The 14,833-nt window shown below is 41.0% G+C and overlaps 2 protein-coding genes across 4 annotated transcripts in view; one reads left to right on the top strand and one right to left on the bottom strand.

Moving 5' to 3' along the window:
- The first annotated feature begins 2,131 nt into the window (after nt 1-2,131).
- Nucleotides 2,132-7,201, top strand: LOC104270771 (L-lactate dehydrogenase A chain). Of its 2 annotated transcripts, XM_009865230.1 has the most exons (7): nt 2,132-2,269; nt 2,986-3,103; nt 3,835-4,008; nt 4,478-4,651; nt 5,527-5,644; nt 6,082-6,205; nt 6,380-7,201. In XM_009865230.1, the coding sequence occupies exons 1-7, from the start codon at nt 2,144-2,146 to the stop codon at nt 6,542-6,544; spliced, it is 999 nt and encodes a 332-aa protein (XP_009863532.1). In that variant the 5' UTR covers nt 2,132-2,143; the 3' UTR covers nt 6,545-7,201. The 2 variants fall into 2 exon arrangements, with proteins under 2 accessions (XP_009863532.1, XP_009863533.1); XM_009865231.1 differs by lacking the exon at nt 3,835-4,008 and having other exon boundaries at nt 2,143-2,269.
- Nucleotides 7,202-8,849: 1,648 nt separating this feature from the next.
- TSG101 (tumor susceptibility 101) overlaps nt 8,850-14,833 on the bottom strand; it is a 13,923-nt gene continuing 7,939 nt past the window's right edge. For both annotated transcript variants that reach the window (XM_009865228.1, XM_009865229.1), the window contains exons 7-9: nt 11,833-12,035; nt 10,069-10,308; nt 8,850-9,181 (exon numbers count right to left, since the gene is read on the bottom strand). In XM_009865228.1, the coding sequence (XP_009863530.1) occupies nt 9,092-9,181; nt 10,069-10,308; nt 11,833-12,035 (533 nt within the window). In that variant the 3' untranslated portion in view covers nt 8,850-9,091. The remainder of the gene's footprint in view (nt 9,182-10,068; nt 10,309-11,832; nt 12,036-14,833) is intronic.

Here is a 14,833-nt window from a genome sequence, read left to right as displayed (position 1 = left end):
TTAAGAGGAGCAATGGTGGAAGCAGTTTGAGCCTGTGCATTTGATGTCTGCACAGTTCTTCACGAAAGTTTGTGAAAGAAAACCTACCTACAAACACAAAATTCAGTGAATAAAGGGATAAAAGGTAGAGTGGCTTTGCTAAAAAACAGTTTTGTACCATAGTAAAAAATGGAAATTACAGGCATCCAGGAAATAATAAAAATATTTTTTCTCTTTGTTAGTATCCTAGCAAGAAATAAGTGAAGAGGAGAAGGACTTGGCTTTACTAACCACAGAGCAATAGGGAGCTGACAGTGTGGCGTGACTGTGAAAAAGCCAAACATGAGCCCAGTCATGGTATTTCCAGAAATGACAGGAAAACACAAGTGTTCCTGTCTGTAGCATCACTGAGTAAACGGTCTCAAACAGTCCGCAGAGCAGCCTCTCTCAAGAGACAAGCGTTCAAACCGAGTCCCACAGCAAGGACGACCCCGGCTTGCATCGTGCAACACTGAAAAGGTTTAGCTTATGTAATTAAAAAAACCCAACAAAACAACAAATGAGTGGGAATTAGCTATATAAATATAGGGAAAGGGCAAGTAGATGCTAGAGAACAAAAAACTTAAATCCATGTCGACCAAGCCTCAGCTTCGCGACAATTAACGGCGAGTGTTGCCTCCCTCTTCGCCTCACCCCCCCAACCTCATCCTTTTCCCCGATACAACTTCCTCCTCCTCTCCACCCCGAACGTGTTGGCGGGCACGTCTCCACTGCGAAGACCCGCCTGCCTTCACGTCAGCCGCCCCGCCCCTACTTAAGTCGGAGGCAGCTTCCCCCTGTCTCGCCGTTACAGCCGCCGCTTGAATCGGGTGAAGGTTCTCGGTAGGTGCGATCGCTTCGGAGGATTTGGGGAGAAAAAGGGGGGATGTGGGAGATGCTAGCGAACAACCCTCGGGGGGATTGAGTTGAGCAGGCGGGCGCTGAGCAGTCCCCTCGATTCGAGGAATTACCATAATTTCTCCACACTCCATCGCCTCGAGTCTGGGTTGCTTCGCCATTTCCCTCCCTGAACTAATTTCCTTCCCCTCATCAAGCGCAGGGACGGGAAGGGTGGCAGGATGACCCCGGGAAAGGGGGCCATGAGGATGGGCTCGTTTCCAACGGAGCGTTGGAAGTTTTTCTAGTGGTTATGCTGGGTGACGCTTCAGGAGATTTCTGCAAATGAAGATGAACGTATCTTGCCTAACTTCTCCTAAATATGGGCGCTGCCAGCTTCCTGCCCTAAATTCACAGCCCTTACTTGCTCTGCTAATGCTGCCCGGCCTTTCCTGCTCTGAACGAGTTGTTGCCTGTTCAGCACTGGCTTCAGAACCGCATTGTGTCTGTACTTGCATCCATCTGCGAGGCTGCCCTTGCCTTGGGCAAGGCAGAAGCTGTGCTGCTGCCAGGACAGCACCGCCTGGGAAAGCATGGTGTGATTTTCTGCAGGGGCCTTGGGGTGAAAGCGTACTACTCCGTCATCATCACTGTGCCATTTTGGGGCTTTCAGATTAGAGCCCCTATGATCAGGCTGCCATGCAGCTGGTAGCTAAAAAAAATTTTAAAATGAGGGTGGGAGAGATGGTAATGCCATGCTCTAGACATAGATTCAAAACTATGCTGTTTCTCTTTAAAACAAATCCATAAAGTCAACTTTTAGGGACAGCACTCTGCTTAAGAAGGGATTGCCCAAGTGTTGTACAACTTCAGCTCTGGAAAGACTCTAGGGCCCGGAATACCAGTTTTTCAGGGCAGTAAAATGGAGAATGCCAGACCACGCTGTGCTTAGAAGTACTAAGATGGCTTCCTTTACCTAAATGTAATACGAATCGTCTTCAGAACATTCTACTAGTGCTGCTGGAGTGCCACCCAGCTATTTAATCAGTGTTTCTCAGGCTATCTTTGAGGCAAAGACACAGCAAGCTTAAAGAGTGCATTGTCATTCATAATTGAGTTTCCCGATGATTTTGCTGCATGCAGGCAGTGCTGCCAGATGTTTTAGGCACGTGATTTATTCTTATCATCCTGGAATAAAGTCTGTCTTGCTTGATACAAACATTTGGTGTCAGTAAAAGCTCCAAAGCCTGGGGAAATGAATCTGTTGCTTTCCTCGCAGCAGTGCACCATGTCTCTCAAGGATCAGCTCATCCACAATGTCCACAAGCAGGAGCAGAGCCATGCCCACAATAAGATCAGTGTGGTGGGCGTGGGCGCGGTTGGAATGGCCTGTGCTATCAGCATCCTCATGAAGGTAAGTGAAGCAGCACAGTTCTGACTACCTGAGGCCTAAAAGAGGGGCAAAAAGTAATTTCTCTCGTTAGACTAATTGGGCTAGCATACAAGACAAACTTTGGTTATCCATTCTTTTCTTTGGGCCCAAAATGAAGCAGCAATCTTCAAGCTATTGACAGAGAACAAGTAGCTGTAGTTCTTGTAAACCATGTTTAGCCCAGTATCAGACAGAACATGCTTTATGTATCACTTTGACTTAAGAGCAGCATTTACTTTTGAATGACTGCCAGAATCCCTCCTAAGAACTGAGGGGTTATTTTGTCTGAAGCAGAGAGTGTAATAGAATACTTCTTCACAGTCTGGACTGGAAAAAGTTTTCCTAGATACTCCTGAATGTCTTGTTCTCTACGTTGAATTATTATAGCAAAAATGCTGTGTTTAACATGAGGCTTGCTTTTCTTAACTGTAAAATAGGTTGTTTATGAACAGCTATTAATTTTTTCATCGTCGTCATGCTAAATTGCACAACTATTCTATACAGAATGCAGATATGGAAAGTATAAAACTAAATAAAGTGGATATCCCAGGAGATTAATTTAAGTATGCTGTTTAGGAACAAGCGATATGGATGAGCCAAATTGCTTAAATGGATCACTGCTTTTCCAAAAGAATTGTAACATCTCAGTCTATGAATTGGAGGCGATAAACTTACTATTTTATCTTTGTCTCTTGTAGGACTTAGCTGATGAACTTGCCCTTGTTGATGTTGTGGAGGACAAGCTCAGAGGAGAGATGCTTGATCTCCAGCATGGCAGCCTCTTCCTTAAAACACCAAAGATCGTCTCTGGCAAGGGCAAGTAAAGTAGCTGGCTCTAATGTACTCTTTATTTCAAAATGGAGATACACACCTCAGATCTCAAACCGATCATGCAAGTCTAGCAAGTCATGCTAGTCGTTAGAAGGAAAGCTCACTTCATTTCTGCTCAGCCGACACTCAGTTTACTCAGTTACTATGTTAACGCTGGTTCAGCTAGGAATCCTGTTCCAGAGTTCATCACTTGGTATAGCAAGATGAATTTCTTAAGCACTCCTGCACCTTTGAGAATTTGATTTCACAGCCAGTTAGCCCTTGAATGTGTTACTGCTTACTTCTTGGCTGTAAATGTCTGACAGCTTTACATTTAGTGCAACCCGACTGGGCAAATGCTAGCCATCTCTTGGTTAACACGCAGCTCGTGTCCACGGGCAGCAAGTTAGGAGGGTAAAGCCTTCTTCCTTCTCTACACTTGCACTGGATGCCATCCCGTTCCTATCTGTGCCTGAGAAGTACAGAATACCACTGCCCATGTTCTGCATGTTAAGATTTTGACGTGCCCTTAATATTGCCCCTTGTGGCAATGAACCACAGTCTTACAAGAAAACTTAACTTTCTACAGAAGCAATGTCTAGGGTAACAAGTACCAGGAGAATTTCATCACCCTCAAAATTGAGTATTTTAGATATCAGTACTAAAAGGAACTGAGAACCCCTACTTCGAAGCACGTGTAGAAAGAGGTCATGTTTGACACAGCCTTTTGTGTACAGATTACAGCGTGACTGCACACTCCAAGCTGGTCATTGTCACTGCTGGTGCCCGTCAGCAAGAAGGAGAGAGCCGCCTTAACCTGGTCCAGCGCAACGTGAATATCTTCAAATTCATCATTCCCAACGTTGTTAAGTACAGCCCTGACTGCAAGCTGCTTATTGTCTCAAACCCAGGTTTGTCTTGTGTTGTCTTAAGATGATTTGGCTTAGAGAACGGTGTCTTCTTCAGTCAGGTGGCATTAGTACACTAGTGTGACCAAGCACAGGCTTTTAGAAAATACTTAGGCCAGATAACCACACAGGAAGAGGTGTCATTTTCCCCTTCCGCACTCAGCAAGCTGGTCCTCTGAGAAGTAAACAAAGTCCCCTCTAACTTGCATTTTCAGTTGCCTTTAAAGTGACTTTTAGCATAGGACACAGGAAGAGGTACTGGTAACTGCACGCATAGCATAAACAGCCTCTCAATTCTGCCCTTAAAACACTCCATAGGTTCGCCCACTGCAGGGCCTGGCGATGGGCATTAGGCTATGCTCTATTCCACGCAACTAGCAGGCGGATAAAATCCGTACAGATGAATGGGAGATACGATTTTAGTTATCAAATTGCTCATGAGTGGCACTTACCCTCCCTGTTCTGCTTACAGTGGACATTTTGACCTACGTGGCCTGGAAGATCAGTGGTTTTCCTAAACACCGTGTTATTGGCAGCGGCTGCAACCTGGACTCTGCCCGCTTCCGCCACCTCATGGGAGAAAGACTTGGTATCCACCCTCTGAGCTGCCATGGATGGATTGTTGGAGAACATGGAGATTCCAGTGGTAAGTGTGAAATCTGTTTGGCTGTTACACAGAACTTTTTCTGATACTTTGTTTGTAAGAAACATCTCCAAAAGCTACAGCAAAACCGTGCTCAAACACCGTTGCGCTGCAGTATATTAAGAGTGCAAGTCTTGCCTTAACTTTTCTGCCGCACACAGTAACCCTAGATGATCTATATTTGACCTGAATTACCCTGCCTGGTAAAGGTCATTACTGTAACCTGAGGAGGCCAAAAAGTTCTAGGCTCAGTTGTTCCCATAACTCTCATTAAAAAAAAAAACAAACCAAACCACAAACACCAAACCCAACCAAACTGAAAAAAGCAAGAGGGTAAAGGTCTCTGCAAGGTGCTCCCAAAGAGCTGCATTAGACCTACTTTATTGGCATCTCTTGATTACTTCAAGAACTATATACAGGAAGTGAAGTGCAGAAGCGAGTCTAGAACCAGGAGAAAATGCAACTTTCTCCTTCCTTAACCTCTACTTTCTCTGGCAGCACCAGAGCAGTACTGTCTGCTTCCTGACACTCAGGAGGACTCATTTGGAATCAATTTTTGATTAATCTTTGCAAAGCACAGAGTTACTGTCATTCTAGTTCATGTTGTGTAGGTGCTTTGCTTTAATAAAAGTATATTCAAGCCTTGTGACAATATGTTTAAAGAAAGATGGAACTTTGGATGCACAGATGGGTGAGAATAGAGGAATATATAAACGCGCAATTCAGACTGGCCTCCCAGGCCATAGTATATTTAGTCATATCCAAATCTTAGTGACATGAGTGTTGTAGATTAATCCAACTACATCTTATGTTAACTGTTAATTTGAGGGCAAAACTAATTTTTTTTGTGAGATAATTAATCCATGTGCAACTCCCAGTACCTGTATGGAGTGGAGTGAATGTTGCTGGCGTCTCCCTGAAGGCTCTTCATCCAGACATGGGAACTGATGCAGACAAGGAACACTGGAAGGAGGTCCATAAGCAGGTGGTGGACAGGTAAATACTGATTTTTACTTTTTTTTTTCCACACAAGAACAAATGATTAAGAGCTATAGTACCTCTGAACTGCAGTATCCATAACCTGGCTCCATAAATACCACAGCAGACCAAAACAAATATCAAGATGCAGACATAATAAAGCTGAAATAATATTTTAAGGATTGACGTAGATTTGGGAGAGTTAATTTTTCACGGTTAGTGACCTCTAAATTAAGGAAGCATCTTAACTTCCAAGTTCCCAGTATAACCATGGGGAGTAGTGTAAAATGCAAATAGAACTCTTCACCCCTGAGTTCATTTCAGTCCTGTCAGCAAACCAGTCAAGCTTCTGATGTCCCCAAACTGATTAAAGCACTTCCAAAAGTCCTTCTTACAAACTTGGGAGTATTTCAGCTGATGGTACTTGTTTTCTTTAATGAGTAACTTCTCTGCAGTGCCTATGAGGTCATCAAACTGAAGGGGTACACGTCATGGGCTATTGGCCTTTCTGTGGCAGATCTAGCTGAAACTATTATGAAGAATTTAAGGAGAGTGCATCCAATCTCTACAGTTGTTAAGGTGAGCAGCCCCTTTTGCTAACTTTTGTCTTACTGAGAACTAACAATCTTGGGAATTCTGAAGGACAGTGATAACTTTCTAGCTTAATTTCAAGTAAATTAAGTCTTCCCAAAAGTATATTCTATAAAATACACGGACATACACTACTTCTAACCAGCCTTACCTACTTTTCAGGGCATGCATGGGATAAAAGAAGATGTCTTCCTAAGTGTTCCTTGTGTACTGGGCAATAATGGCATCACTGATGTAGTGAAGATGATCCTAAAACCTGAGGAAGAAGACAAATTAAGGAAGAGTGCAGATACCCTCTGGGGAATCCAGAAGGAACTACAGTTTTGAATCTGCCCAAGTAGTTCACTCTTCGCAGTTTAACGGGTTTAGTGGTTTGTCTTACGTTGCACTTTCCAAGTAGGTCAAATCTTTCAGTGTACGTCTCTCAACTAGAACACACAAAAAGCTCCAAATCTGAACAAAGGAGTTTCCTGAAGATGGCACTAGGAAACTATTCTATGGTTTTCCCTGTTCAGACACCCACGTTCTTATCCAGAGCTAGATAACCTAGTCGGTCTCGTACAGTGAGGTAGTATGACAGAACTCCAGCACTCAAAGCAGCACTGCCTAGAAAACCCTTTGCCTTTTCCTCATCTTGTTTAATGTTGGTTCAGAACAGAAATAACTAATTATTACACAACGTGAAACCAAAGACTATTTTCTTGCAGTTAAAGGATTGTCAAGCCAATTGATCAACCTTCTCTGCCAGCTGAATCGCTTAAGTATTTCACTGTTGGTAGGTCCAAATGTATTTTCCTAACACTGCTCTGGAATTTTTGTGTATACGTTTTTTTTAGAGAACCTTATTTTTGTGTACTATATCAGCCTAGCTGTAAGTTTGTCTCCTGAGCACATTTAAAAAATGTTAAGGTTTCTGTATGCAACAAGACAGTGACTGTCCAACTGTAGTACCAGCTCCAACACCAAATAAACCACAAACTGTTATTTCTGTCTCTGTGTTTTTCATTACAGGGCTTTCTCTCCAAAACACTGCTCCACTTGTGCCCATCTAAATCAAACAAGTCCATTTATTTCCTTAACCACACTAACTCAAACTCACCTGTGTAACTATGTTATGTGGGTAGCTACTGCTGTAGGCTCCAGATATTTATGCAGTGAATCTTGCAACAGTCTTGTGGTAGGAATGAAAAAATAGTAACAGAAATGTTTAAATACTCAGAATCTAAATTTGATTCCCATCTTTAATGCAGTGAAAGAGGCTCTACTGACATTGTGTCAGAGGAGTAGAGAAACAATGAAACAAAGGCAGCATCTTCCTTAGCTGTATGCACAAAAATGCACATAGGAAGGAATCTCTGCGGACCAAGTACTTGGCATCGGTAAAAAGTTAACTTGTTGCCAAGCTCAAAAAAGCGTCTCTGAAATAGCAGCCAGGCTTAGAAGCAATGGCAAAAGTTACTCTGCAAAGCTCACAGTTACATAAAGAAGAATTAATCACCTCCTCTATTATTAATATTGTAAAACAATATATATAATTATGAAGAAGAGGGATAGGCCTCATTCTTATTTAAGAATGGAAATACATCACCTGATTAAGTCAAGGGTAGATTTTTAACATGGACTGCAGCTGGCGTACTTCTCGGAACAAAGTAATTTAGAATTAGCTGAAAGTGCTTGTGAAGCAACTTCAGTAACAAAGCAAAAGCTGTAGCTACTGTACTGCTGCTCTCTCTTAGATCCACGTGACCAAAATAGCACCTGAAAAGAGAGCACACAGCAATAGTGACTGTGAAGAGTCATCCGTGTGCAGATGACAGGAAGACGGCATGAAGCCATTTTCAGAAGCTCCACAGGACTTAGATTTTTTTACTACAGGAAGTCTCACCCAGCTTTTTAATACAACCCCCAGCCTCTTCAAATTCAGTGATAACGTGAAAAGCCTCAAGACAAACGCTCGGTTTTGAGCCATGCTGATGACTGTGCTGCAACCAAGACACTTCGGTTTTCAAGCTAGCTTTGCTGAGGCAGCCTACAAAGGCAAACAGAGGATAGCAGCCCGCTGCTCAGAGGTGACAAGAGCAGCACCCCAAATCCCTACAGCACTCTGAGTCGGGAGATGTGCTGTACGACACGCTCTCTTCCGCAGACAGTGCAGTGTTTAACCACCAGGTTGTCACTACGAGCTCCGTCCCAGTGCATGTGGGCAGAACCCACGTGTCCTGTGCCACTCTGGTGCACAGCGTTCTCTGCCTGGCAGGTAGTGCAAGGCCAAACGCAGCAGCCTTTCTTCTGCCTAGCATTTCCTAGTGGAAAAAGCTTCTCAAAGCACCATAAGGTATACTCCACTATGAGCACGATCTCATGGTACAATAGGTGAGTCAATGTAACAGTTGCTAAGCTCACTTCAAGAAAACAAACCTCAGATGTTAACAGCTGGGTCAAACAGCAGGGCCTTGAAATTTTGAGCTTTCAGCTTTCACTGGTCATAACAAAGGTTAGTTACACCAAAACGTGAATTTTTCCAGTCCAGGACGCCAAAATGTCTTCCAAATCTCAGAAGTAACGGGAAAGTATGGTTGACACCGCCTAAGCCAAACCTGTTTGCAAAGAAAGCACATCGTACACAGTTCTGTAGAGGAAGAAAATACGCAACAAGTTTTATTCAGCTTAAGTCCACCAGCACAAAGATTACAGGAGATAGAAAGTGCATTAATAAAAGCTAGTCTTTACCAAAAAGAAAATATATTATTGATTCAAAATATCTTACACTTGAATGATGTAATAACTTATTCTGGGCACCTACTGATTAAGAGAAATATCAAGAGAATGGCTGCTTCATAAGGAAATCTATCTTCCCAGTTCAAGTCTGAGAATTTAGTAGAGATCACTGAGTCCAGCAGTCTTCCTTGCCTTCTGCATCAGTGCCCTCAGCTGGAACTGCTTGCGAGACAGAAGACGTACATGCTGTGAAAACAATGAGAACAGCTGGCTATGGGAAAAGGTTTGATACAATCTTAATTATATTGCAATACAAATTTCCAAAGCATGACACGTTCCACAATCCAAACAGGATGTCAGGTTTTTGGAAACACTAAAAGTCTACTAAATGACACTTCCTTGGCTTAAAATACTTGCAGATGACTACCAAATGCAATCACTATAGTAGATTTTTTGTGATTTTAATTATTACCTCTGCACAAATTCTTCTCAGAGAGGAAAGTAGTAATACATACTGCAAGGTAACGTCAAACTACTGCATTTACCATGGGGCAGAGAACAGTTCTTTTAACATTACATAAACAGAATTAGCAAGCTACACAAGAAGGAAATAGTACGTCTCTACGTAATGCATCGTATGCTGGATGTTAAAAGCAAAGTTTAAGTGGTGACTGGGGGAAAAGTTCGAAAAAGGAAGGACTAGTAACTCTTGTTACCCAGTGGCCCCAGTACAGACTACTACCAGTTCTGCACACTAATCTTTCCAAGTCTAATGGTAACATTAATTACTCTGACACATATGTTTTGTGCAGTTTTATTCCACATTAAACAGTGTTTTTAATCTTTTCAAAATAACAACGTGTTGTTATTCCATGTGCCATCACTACGCACATAAATTCAAAATAAAGGAAGGTTAGCAGATCAGACACTATGACTTCGTATCTATAATGCTTTTAAAATCAGCCTTTTCTGTTAGTTCTTAAACTCCTCTCTCTTTTGAGTTATGTTTCAACACATAAGTATTCATGTTCTTACAGGATCATCTTCACTAACAATAATATGCTGAACAAAGAAGATTAAACTATTTAAATGCATTTAAAATGCACATCTTAAAAACATCCACAGAAACCTACCTTTAAAAAGACATCTAGATCTATCACACCACGTCTCAATGCTTCCCCAAGATAGAAGATGGTATCTTCAATCGCATTTTCCTCTGCATATAAGTTCAGGATCTGCTTGTAAAGCGGTGCTGTAGGAATAATAACTTCATCGATGTCATTATTTTCTGACTGACTTTCCATTTTCTCTAAGGCAGAACTGAGCTCCTCATCCTTCTTCTTGAGAAGTTCAATGTTCTTGTCAACTTCAGCCTAAAAACAATTAAGATGTTTAATTATTTAGTAGGTCTTCTTGTGATACAACTGTCAAGATGAAAGCTTTTTAGACATGCCAACTGATTCTTCACTTCTCTACTCATCTCTATTACGATTTTTACAAAAATAAGATCAACCAACCTACAGACTTCAGGTTTCTTCATTGTAAAAATTAAAGGCAGTTTTAGGTAATGTCAATCCATTACCGATTTATAACTGTTGAGAAGGAATGCTAACAGTCTTTATGTATTTCGAAGGTGACACATAAGGGAAAATAACGATTAAATGAGCTAAAGATAACAAAAGCAAAGCAAAAATAATTATTTTCTTTGGAAATGTATCTTTTGGCTTAAGTTTCCATACCAGTTTGCTGAGCATGGATCAAATAGATAGCTGTATTGACAAGAAATAAAATATGCTGGCTTTACCCTCTAACAATAACTACAATTTAAGTGCATCTGTATGAGATGTACCTTCTTGTGCTACTTTTTAATTTGCCTCCTGATGTTTCTGCTGTCCCACAGCTAAGACATTGGAAGAGACCGTACACCACTGTGTGCTTCCTCCTATCACTCAAATCTGTACAGACTACTATCACATTTCCCTCTCTCTGTCCACACAGTGTTTTTCCCAGACTGAAGCCCTAGCGCACTCAGCCATGCTCTACATGGAAGCTGTCTGATACACTGGACTGTTCTTGTCTTTGCATCAAACACCTGCAGTTCTATTACGTCCTCCTTCTCTAAGATAGCAAAGACTAGAATTACGCGTCTTTGCATCAAACACCTGCAGTTCTATTACATCCTCCTTTTCTAAGATAGCAAAGACTAGAATTACGTACTGCATTTAGAGTGGGCACATCATAGATTTATACAGTGACATAATGCTATCTCCATTCTCTAATGCCGACTAAAAATTTTTAATAATTTTTTAAAAATCATAACCGAGCACTGAACCAGCTTCAGAAATTGCTTATCAATCCCAAAATCTCACTCCCGATAAGTAATGCAAGAAGCAGATGGACAAAGCAGATGTCAGGCATTAAAGAGAAACTGCAGGAACTTCTGAGCATACTGAGTAGGAAAGCTCTCGTCTGGGAAAGGAGAAATCTGCAGGTTATACAAGGAGGATGTGACTAAAATCAGTGTCTCTGCACTAAGACAGTGAAGTGTTCTCCAGTGCTGCTGTTACATATTATCCAGAAACTAAGACATAGTTATTAAATAATCTCGCAGCACTGACATCTTTCACAGGGAGAAAGGGGAAAAAATACTACTGTTCCTCTACTACTGAACGAGGTCGCCTGTAAGACATGTGCAGAACAATGCATCTTATGGTCACTGCTGTTTCTGATTTCCGTTAGTCTGAACAAACACATCTCAACTGGGAAAGAGAATATATTTAAAAGGCAATACACTGGAAGCTTTAATATGTCTATCATACTTAAAAATGGATTAATTACATGCTTCTGTTCACTACTAGGAATACTGCGATACAGAGCAGTGTTTCATCTCAGCTTACCACTTCCTGATCCAGGCGAGTAACCATCTCTTCCAGTTTCTGGTGTCCTTTCTTCAGGTCCTCTTCTGTCCGTTTCAAGGCATTGAGTTCAGCTTGCGCACGATCCATTTCTTCTTTCATCCTCCATCTCAGCTTATCACTGACTGCCGAAATAAGGGAAGCTCGAATGGTATCCTCACTGATAGTTCCATCTCTACTAGGTCCTGCGCAACAAAATTCACAAGCATAAAATTAACTCTGTTCTGTGCTGGCATCAGTATACAGCCAGTCTGGAGAAAAAAACCCCAAACATATAACCTGCTGTATGTCCTTCAGCAATATGAGACAGTAAAATAAACAGTTTTCCATAATAATTTTCGGAAGCAGTGAAGAGACCACAGTGAGACAAAACATTAAGACGTACACAAGTAAATTTAGGAGTATGCATCGATTCATTCACTTTGCTACTCCCATATCCCCAGCCTTCCTTTAATTTAAAAACGGGCTGGCCATTTCCCTTGATGCTGTTAGTCTGAGTCCTTTTAAAGAAGGACAAATTTCTGGTAAACTCTGCAGGAATTAATAGATACCTGTATTCAACCACCATTAACGTAACGGCCAGATTCAGACACTGAATTTGCCTATAGGTACTCTATCTCGAGGCTTGCTGATAACTGGTCCTTTTGTTTTCTTTAAGATTAATAGATCTAGGTGAACACTAAGCTAAAAAAAAGGTCTTAGCTCCAGCTCTTTTATATCTATGGAGATCTAATGGCAGGGTCTGTTTGAGTGACAAATTACTGGGCAGTATCAAGCGATTAAAAAGCTACAATATGATCCAGTCTTGGCAGGTATGGGAGGGCAGTAAAACAATCAGCACTGATATAGAACATTTGCTCTAGCGAGAGAAATGCGAATCAATTGTCAGAGCATATGGTTTACACATATGTTGTAGCAGACTAAAATCAGCTGGCAGTCTTTTAGGTACATCTTCCATGTTACACTAGGCCAACCATTTCTTCTTTTAAAATTTCTGCAGGATGGTACTGTAATGGAAGCAGGGTGTGGTAGAGCAAGACTTATAAAATTAGATAATGGCACCCACAAAGAACCTGTAAAAATTCCCTCTGGATACAATTTTTCTTTAATGTTAGTTGAATAAAGAGCATTAGCCAAGCACATGGAGATTCTGTGGAATTAGTTGCACAATGTGATTCTAACACAAGTGAGCGCATTACTTCAGCTAAGTGTAAGACAAACAATTTGATTGCAGGTATACTAATTTGCCAGTCTCATTTGGTCCATCGCGCCCAGAAACTCGGGATAGCGATTTTCGTAGTAGTGAAACAAACTACTATCCAATATTACTCTATTATTATCTAACTAGCTTCTACAAATGATCAATGTCACAGTTAAACAGCAACAGCGGCTGCTACATAACTGAGTTACAACAACTGAAGTGACAGACTTTTCTGACTCTTCTGACTGCTAGCTACAACTTGTAATTTCAGCTTGTTAAATCACAGTTCAGTTCAGCAATACTAGAAAATATAAAAGAAGAAAATAAATCCTCAATGTATGTCATCCCGAATTGTTAATCAACTGGTGCAAAGATAGCCTTCTAGAAAATACACATGTCCCAACGCTGATTTACAGTTCTGGCTTAAGAATTCACCCTCTTGCCAGTCAACCAGATAATTCTCAATATTTGGTTAACTCTCTGTTAGAATCGGTAATGAAAGCTCTCAAGTGGCACCACACGCACAAACCCAGGAACTCATCATGGCTGCTTCTTATGAAAAGGAGTAAAGAACAGTACCTTCCACACTGAGAGGTAAAAGTTAAACCAAGTCAATCCAACTATCTGGAAAAAGAGTTTATTTGCTGTTTAGGACTTCCTGTTTAAGGCTGACGGTTGTAAATATATATGCCCCAAACCAAAACGGTCCGATCTCACTTGAAGAATGTCACCAGCATGATTTCAGTTATTGTTTACCTTACATAATGAGTTATTCTCTAATACGAAGTCAGAACCAGGCATCGGTTCTAGTTTCTTTTTCCCCTGATATTCCTCACTCTGTGAGATTTTGTATAAGGCTCACTTTAACAGTAAAACAGGCCAGAGAAAAAAATAAAATCACAATACACCTAACACAATAAAAGTTCACACAGAAATGCCAGCAGATAGGAACAAGGTCACTGTACATATAAAGAACCCTTTTAATACAGCTGAGTTACATTCTATGTGTCTTCTTAAAGAGCATGAACCCTTCGCATTTTCTGTGACTTCCATAATTAGCTCAGCTTGGGGAAGATTTTATGGCACCTAGACATTAAACCCATAGAACATTGAAACCCTTAACCTTTTACCAGGCAGAGTCTGGTTTCAGAAGTGACCTTACAGAATCATCAGACGAGTAACTGCAGCAGAAAGCTAACTAATGGCAGATGATTGAACAGAAAGAAAAAGCCTGAAGGACTATTTAAAAAAATCCTTATATTATTAAACACTTAAGCTACTCTGATTATTTTCATTCAATTCAAAGTAAGTTTATTACAGGAAACACACCACCTCCCCTGCCCAAAACTCTGAAGTTATTTATTTAGGAGCATATCAGATGCTGCAATCACAATAAACCATAGCCAGACACAGGAAATAAACATTTTTCAGTTGAAAGAAAAAGTCTGAGTACTGTCGATACAGTGTCTGATTAAAGAGATGGGTTTGCATGTCGTTTGGCACAAGAGGTAAGTCATGTGCAACAGGTGTATGACTTTTACTGAACTGCATCAAATGAATCAGTCTAACGTTAAATTGCCACTACCAAAAACTACTGCAAGACTTGAAGAGTCTTCTATGATAGTTGACTGGTATTTCACCTCTGTTAATCTTCACTGGGAATGAAAATGAGGGAAAGAAAGAAATAGGACATATTTGCATTTTAAATTAACTCTCTACTACATAAAAGTCAAAGTGGAGTTGTTTGAGAAAGACGCTGCAGAAAGCCAATGTTCCCTAGAA

Source organism: Apaloderma vittatum, unplaced genomic scaffold (assembly GCF_000703405.1).
Source record: "Apaloderma vittatum isolate BGI_N311 unplaced genomic scaffold, ASM70340v1 scaffold1302, whole genome shotgun sequence".
Lineage (NCBI taxonomy): Eukaryota > Metazoa > Chordata > Aves > Trogoniformes > Trogonidae > Apaloderma > Apaloderma vittatum.
The sequence above is the reverse complement of the archived record's forward strand: the minus strand, read 5'-3'. Positions and strand labels throughout refer to the sequence as shown.

Excerpts from the sequence above, each read along its gene's own strand:
- LOC104270771 (XM_009865230.1), top strand. The coding sequence starts at position 2,144 with ATGTCTCTCAAGGATCAGCTCATCCACAATGTCCACAAGCAGGAGCAG. Across the intron at positions 2,270-2,985 it reads CTATCAGCATCCTCATGAAG|GACTTAGCTGATGAACTTGC; the intron begins GTAAGTGAAGCA and ends TGTCTCTTGTAG. Across the intron at positions 3,104-3,834 it reads AAAGATCGTCTCTGGCAAGG|ATTACAGCGTGACTGCACAC; the intron begins GCAAGTAAAGTA and ends TTTTGTGTACAG.